General features: G+C 60.3%; 1 protein-coding gene across 1 annotated transcript in view; it reads left to right on the forward strand.

Annotated features, from left to right (window-relative positions):
- The first annotated feature begins 680 nt into the window (after positions 1 to 680).
- WWP2 (WW domain containing E3 ubiquitin protein ligase 2) overlaps positions 681 to 7218 on the forward strand; it is an 18455-nt gene continuing 11917 nt past the window's right edge. The window contains 3 exon segments of the mRNA XM_031060148.1: positions 681 to 894; positions 5004 to 5093; positions 5386 to 5560. Of these exon segments, the coding sequence (XP_030916008.1) occupies positions 707 to 894; positions 5004 to 5093; positions 5386 to 5560 (453 nt within the window). The 5' untranslated portion in view covers positions 681 to 706.

The following is a 7218-nucleotide window of genomic DNA, read 5'->3' on the forward strand; positions in this document are numbered from 1 at the left end:
AAATGTTTGGGCTTCCCTTATAGTTTTTTATGTTTCTCAGCTCTAGCTCCTGGAAATATGTCTGCATCCCTCACTGCTTTGTTCCTTGTTCGTGGGTTTTTATAAAGCTTTTGCTTTACCACTCCAGGCAGGATATCTTGTACCACAGGTTCTCCTCAGCTGGGCTGCCAGGTCTCAGGGTTTTGGTATCCAATAAATATTCCTCTAAAAAATTCCCTTTCATTTTTTTGCTCTGCATTTTCCTCCTCAACAGTTTTCTTTGTAGTTTTCCTTTGCTCTGGCTCTCCCCTTTTCCAAAGGTTCAGTGGAATCCAGCAATGCTGAGCTCTTTGCAGTGCTGCTGACTTGTGGAGCCCGGGTTTCACTCTGCCTCAGGGGAGATGCTGTACCCACTGTTTTGGAGCTCCTGCTCGTTCCCCGAGTTCCCATCTGAGATACAGCATGTTTCCAGTGGCAGAAGAGACCCTGGGCACAAATGCAAAGCACCATCTCAGGATGGAGGCGATGGCAGTGGTTCCCGGAGGGGTCTGGGTGAAGCAGGTGCTGCCTTTGCTGCAGGCTGGGAGCACTGAGAGTGCCGTGCTTGGCTTGTCACCCACCACGTGCTCTGCTTGACGGGAGGATCAGCCAGCCCTGGTGCCCTCCCCGTGCTGAGCTGCTGCCCTCTGCCTCCGCAGGGAACGGGGACGCCGGGGCTGCCGTGGACATGGACGAGGACAGGCCGGCAGCAGGGGCCAGCGTTCCCCCCCCGGTGGCGTCCGGCCCGGCCGAGGGCTCCTCTGCTCCTGCCCCTCCTGCCCTCAGTGGCTCCAGGGAGGCGGAGGAGGCGGCCTCGGGCCCCAGTGCCCCCCCAGCCCGAGCAGCCGTGCTCGCCCTGGATGCTCTCCCCCCCGGGTAAGCTCTGCCTGTGGGGAGAGGGGGACAGGAACCAGCTGGGGCACTGCTGTGTGCTGGGAGCAGCGGCTGTTTGAGGGGGGGGAAGAGCTGCCCTAGGAGCTGCTGGAGATGCTGGTGATCAGCGGAACAGGGAGGGCCTGGGGCAGGTGCCAGGGATCCTGTGCCCCTTGCCTGGCACAGCTGGTGCTCCCTGTCCTGCCTGCTGCCCAGGATGCTCTGGGCTGGGGTCTGGCCTGTGCCCACTGGGTGTTTGGGGCACTGAACAGTTTGGGGTGGCATCTCTGCCCGTGGAGCAGCAGAGCCCTCTGCTCTCAAGGGATCAGTCAGAGGAAAACACCCAGGAGACTGAGTGAGGATTTTCAGGGAGCTGCCTCTGAGCAGGAGGGCGTGGACATGCTCTGGGGACACCACAGAGGCATTGGCCACTGCTGGGGACAGGGGACAGGACCCTCGAGTCATGGCGCTTGTTCTCCCTGGTGCAGATGCTGCTCATCCTCCTCCTCCTCCAGGGGACGTTGGGAAGGGGCTGGAGGGGAGTGGGAGCTGCTGGCTCAGGGTGGGGGGCAGCAGTCGGGGTCTGGGCTCAGCCCCCCGTGTGCTGCAGCTGCACCGTTCTCCCCTTGTGTCAGAGCCCCTGCGTTCTGGGCGGGGGTGAAGTGGGCTGTGTTTGGGATGAAGGGAGCTGTTTATTTTGCTTTGGCTGAGGCGATGCCTGGAAGGTCAGGGCCCCGCTCGCGTGTCAGTCACAGGTAATTAGGGTTAACGGCTCACTGTGCCTTTGTGCAGGAGTGTGAGGGTTTCTGTTCTCCTGGCCTGGGCGCTTCCTGTTTCCAGGCAGCTGGAAAAGTCCAGTGCTCTCAAAAAGGCCTTTATTCCAGCCAGAGCTTATGCCCCTTTCTGCTCCTACCAGGTAGACTGAAGGTCTCCTTTTCCCCACCTGGGGTTGGAAACAGGCTGTTGTTTCTTCGCCGGGGCGGGGGAGCCTGCAGATAGCTCTGGGTTCCGGAGGCTGCGGGCGCTGCTTTCTGAGACACACCAGGCTGGGTTTACCTGGCCCAGCCCCATGGAAAGGTGGCTCTGTCCTCCTTACCCATCTCCCTGAGGAGCTCACACCACAGAATGGCTGTGTCAGAGCAGGGAGGAGGATAAAGCTGTTGTGCTTTGGGAGCTGGATGGAGAGGAACATTGAAGGGGTAGTGAGGCATTCTCTGGACTGAGCACTTGGAATCTGGGTGTCTGGAGACACCTTTGATTAGCACCTTCTGTGCTGGCTGTGGCATCTGCAGGGGCAAAGAGGGCAGCATGAGCTGTGCTTGTGCTGTGCTGGCCTGGGCAGGGGAGACCAGAGATCAGGGGCTGCCCAGGTGAAGGACAGCAGGGAGTTGAATGCATTGAGGTCTCCACGGTGTGAGCCCTTCCAGGGAGCTGCCAGAGCAGGTCCTGGGCTAACGGGGATTTGCTGAACTGGATTGCACAACACTGTCCCTGGGGTGGTGTAAATGAGCTGCTGGAGTTCTCTAGAGCCCTGATCCAGGGAGGCTGGTTTTTGGCGGGCTCCCCTCACCACGGAATTATTCTGACTGGCGGTTTGGGGCCCAGCTTGGGAGATGGGGCTGCAGGAGAGCCCCTTGCTGGGCTGGCTGTGAGAGCACTGCAGGGCCCATGGGGGTGGCTCCTGCTTTAGGAGCAAAGTCCCCTGCAGAACTGCCAGGCACGTCCCTCCCGAGCCCTGCCCTGTTCTCTGAGTGTCTCCTTCCTTCCCTGGGAGCGTGGGGAGCTCTCACTTCAGCCTTTGGAGGGTGGCCCCAGCCTCCCTGCTCGTTCTGGGCTCTGACAGACGCTTGCGTTCATGTGGGGATCCTGAGCGATTTGCTGTGCTCAGATCTCTGTGTCTCAACATCTGCACCAGGTGTGGTGGCTCAAAGGCATCCCTCACACAACTGGGAGTCTGTCCTGGGGGCTGGGGAGGGCTGGAAGGAGTTCTGAGTGATTCCAGCCCGGCAGTGCCCCAAGGCTCCTTCACATCCTCAGGGCAGTGTTCCCCTGTGGAGCCGGGCGCGTGTGCGGTGCCCGAGGCCTCGGGGTCCCAGCCTGGGCTCCAGCCCTCCTGCCAGGCTTCCAGGCTGGACTGGCACTCAGGGGAGGGGAGGGGGCTGCTGGCTGTGGATCCTGCCGGGGATGATCCCGTGTGGGACAGGCGGGGGGTGTGCGGCACAAAGAGGCACTTCATGCTGCCTGGCAGAGCCCAGGGCTGTGGTTTCTTACGTAAGGAGGGCGTTTTGTTTGGACTGCAGGGCTGCCTCAGCTCTGCCACTTCCACTGCCTGTGCCTCCTTGCATCCATGGCCATGGAGAGCCTGTGGGCAGCTGGAGGAGAGCTGGCAGGGACTGACTGGTATGCTGGGTGCTTGGTGCTGCTTGTGGGGAGAGCTCCCACCATCCAGGACTCCCAAAACCGTGGATCTCCCATGCTGGGGGCCGTGTGAAGCTGGGCAAGGCGGTCTGAGCAAGGATGGGTTGTCCCCAGTGTCCCCATACCTGTGTGGCAGCAGTAACCACAGTTCATCACCACTGGCTCCCAGGGTGAGCAGATTCACTCCTCACATCACCCAGGAGCTGCTGGTGGGCAGTTTGTCAGCTCATCAGTTTTTACAGGGCTGAGGTGGAGACAGGGGACATCAGGCAGTAGCTGCCACCCCCAGCAGCTCTCCCCAGTCCCACGTGGCTCTTTGCAGTCATGAGTGCATCCAGAGGGATCCAGAAACCTGGAGGAATTCTCATCATGGGCATTCTGGTCTCTACAGCTGCAGGAATGGTACCTTCCAAGTCCTCAGAGCTGTATGGATCAGAGCATCTGTTGTTACTGAGACTGGAGGGGCTGTCCAGGGCAATTCCACTGCCCCAAAAGTGCCTGAACACCTTCTGCCATCTGTCTCATGGGCTAGACCTGCTCATGTCTTAGGGCACCCCAGCTGTGCTGGTTTTCCCTTTAGAGATTTCACTCTTGTTTTACCTGTCCTGGTGCTTTTATGCTCATGAAGCACCAAGTTCCTGGTTTGTGACCAAGAAACTGGGTAGTGTCAGACTTGGCAGCCCCTCACCCTTATGGTGCAGGGGCACAGCAGGTCCTGCCTTGGACTCTCCCTCAGGGACACCCACTGGTGTCTCTGCCCTGTTCCAGGGAGGAGAAAGGTCCAGTGCTGCTGACTGGAAGCAACATGTGCAGGTGTTGCGTTGGCTCCACAGAGGCTGCAATGCAGCTGAGCTGTGTCACTGCAGCTGTGTGGCCGTGGTGATGGCATTGCTGGGATGAGCCCAGGCTGTGGGGCACCAGCACTCGGAGCAGCTCCATCCCCAGGGCTGCCTGCTGCCTGCCAGCCTGGGCTGGCTCCCCTGCTGCCACACAGAAGCTGGTGTATTAATTTCCTCGAGCTTTTTGTGGTGATTAATCGAGACAGATGATTGAATGGGGAGAGAGGCCTGTGGGAGCACAAGTGTGGCAGGAGAACACTTTATCTGTCAGCAGCTGCTGGCTCGCCTCCTCTGCTGCAGGATAAAAGCTGACAAGAAAGCTCAGGCTCCACAGAGCATTCACCTTTGCCAGGGTGAATTCATGAATGAATTCACAACGAATGACTGCAGTGTGGCCCTGTGAAGCCAGGCTTGCTGTCACCTGGGCTGTCCTCAGGGCCGCCCCAGCCCGTGGCCACACGTGTGTTTAAGCTGTGGCTGTCAGCAGCAAGCCCCGGGCTGCAGGGAGGGGTCCCAGCCCCAACTCAAACACTCCCCTTTGAAGATGTATTAAGAGAAACCGAACAAAAACATCAGTAACACAGGGCATAAAACTGACCCTCTGTGAAATCCTATGCTGACCTTTCTGGGGGAAATTAGGAATTTATGCTCCAGTTATGCCTGTTGAGGAAGCAGAGTGCTGCAGCCCCTCTCCCTGAGTCTCCATCCAGGAGTAGGTGCCACACAGAGCTGTCAGATAAAGGCTGGAGTGCCAGGGGTGTGAGGGGCTGGGCTCCCTGACCCAGCAGGGGCAGCTCTCTGCATGTTCTCGGTGCCAGCAATGCCACCTGCCTCATGAGTTTGTTTCCCTTGCAGGTGGGAACAGCGGGAGCTGCCGAATGGAAGAGTCTACTATGTAGACCACAACAACAAGACCACGACGTGGGAGAGACCCCTTCCTCCAGGGTAAGGGGCTCGGGGCTCCAGGCCTTGGCTCAGTCTTGGAGAGGTGTTCATGGCATCCTGGTGGGAGCTCCGCTGCTGTCCCAGCATCCTGTCAGGCTTCGTGTGCCCTTGCAGGAGCTACTGGAGGAGTTACTCATCCTGTGTATTTCCTTTTGGTGGGTCCTGGTCCAGAAGAGCCCCTTTAGGTGTGAGAGCAGTGGTTGTGGAGCTGGGCACGGAGCCCTCGTGTCGGAGGGTGTCAGGACCCGCGCGGCGTGAGCCCCGCAGTGACAACTTCCTTGGGTGCTTCCAGGTGGGAGAAGCGCGTGGACCCTCGGGGCAGGTACTACTACGTGGACCACAACACGCGCACCACCACGTGGCAGCGCCCCACGGCCGAGTACGTCAGGAACTACGAGCAGTGGCAGTCGCAGCGCAACCAGCTGCAAGGGGCCATGCAGCACTTCAGCCAGAGGTTCCTGTACCAGGTGAGTGCCAGGGTCTCACTGCCTCTTCAGCCGGTCTCACCGGGGCTGCCTGGGAGCCACGGGGCGGGGAAGGCGCTTGCTGGGCTCTGTGGGGTCTGTGGGAGCTCAGAGCGGTGCCTGGATGGGAGCTCACAGGCTCTGAGCTGCCTGCAGAGGCCCTGGGGGAGTGACTTGCTGCTTTTTATCTGAAGGGTGCTGGGAGGTGTCCTCAGCAGCCTGTCCCCAAGGTTTCTCCAGTGCCAATGCGGCCAGCCACACATTTTCCTGTGGCTCCCATCAGACAAACCTTGCTGCTGACCTGTGGGGCTGCAGAACCTGCTGTTGGAGCTGAGGGAGCTGTGGGAGCCTGGTATGTAGCAGGACAGGAGGCTCTGGGGCCTGAGCTCGTCCCTCCCCGGGTCTCTGTTGGGCTGAGGACAGCGTGGCTGGGTCCTGGAGCTGCAGGCCTGGGGTACAAGTGGAGAGGGCTGCAGGAGCCAGGGACCAGAGAGTGCAGGGAACGAGCTGGACTTGCTAGCATCCTCCTGCTTTATCTGCTGCTTCCCCCCTTCGTGGTTTGGGCTGAGTGTTTGCATTTCCTTGCTCAGGGAATGGTCTCAGCCATTCTTTTCCTGGGCAGGAACCACCCCTGTCCTGGCCATACCTTTGCCATGGATGTGGTGTGGTGCTGGTGTCTGTGGGCTGCAGGCCGAGCAGTGCCTGGGACAGGGCCAGGCAGAGCAGTTCTGCCTCCTGGAGCAGCAATCCGGCCCCACGCAGGGGTGAACCTGCACTGGTGCCAGAGGCAGCTGAAGGGCTGTGGAGGGAAGGTGGGCACTGTACAGGAACCAACTTCTCACTGACTTTCACCTCCTCAGAGAAAGCCAGGAGTCCCAGCTGGCACTGGAGTGGGCTCCGTGCGGGAGCTCAGCTGCTCTCGGGGAGGGGTGTTAGTGCAAAGTGCTGTCTGTGTGGGACACAACCAGACACTCCCGGGGCTGTGGGAGCAGCTCAGCCCCCTCCTCCCCTGCCTGTCCCTCTCCAGCCCTTCCAAGCCTCCCAGGCAGAGCTGGACCCCAGTGCTGTGCTGGCCCTGCCTGCACCAGGGGCTCCCCTGGGAGGGCTCCCACCGTGCCCAGCGGGCTCAGGGCTGTCCCTCCTCCCTGCCAGCCCAGCCCTGGAGCTGCTCCAGGCCCTGCGACTCGCCCTGGCCACGCTCCGCTGAGGGAGGGACTCGGGCTCCAAATTTAGCCTGATGAAACGATTGTACTTTTTGTTTCGAGCTCTGCTGCCAGCAGTGATGGCTCCTGCTCTGCCTCCTGCCCCACAGGGGCTTTCTGCTGGACTTGCTCCTGCCTCCAGCATCCCTCTGCCCTTGCTGGAGGGCACAGTCTGGGGGTGATGAGCAGTGGGGCAGAGCCTGGGAAAGGCACAGTTTGGGGGGCTCGGGTGCAGCCTGGGACTGCTCTCCCGGCAGATGCCCCAGTGCCACATCCTTTGCACAAAGGGTCGCTGGCACAGGGGCAGGTTGTTCCCAGGGGCTGTGGGGAGCGGCAGGAGCTCTGCCCTGGTAGCTTTCATTAGCTGTTTTGAGGTGCCAGTGAGGTGGTACCCCTGGACACCACTCGGGTGCCTGTGTGGGCAGCCTGTCCTGGCAGGGAGGGAGTGGACACTGCCCC

The sequence above is a fragment of the Geospiza fortis genome, unplaced genomic scaffold, assembly GCF_000277835.1.
Source record: "Geospiza fortis unplaced genomic scaffold, GeoFor_1.0 scaffold102, whole genome shotgun sequence".
Classification (NCBI taxonomy): Eukaryota; Metazoa; Chordata; class Aves; order Passeriformes; family Thraupidae; genus Geospiza; species Geospiza fortis.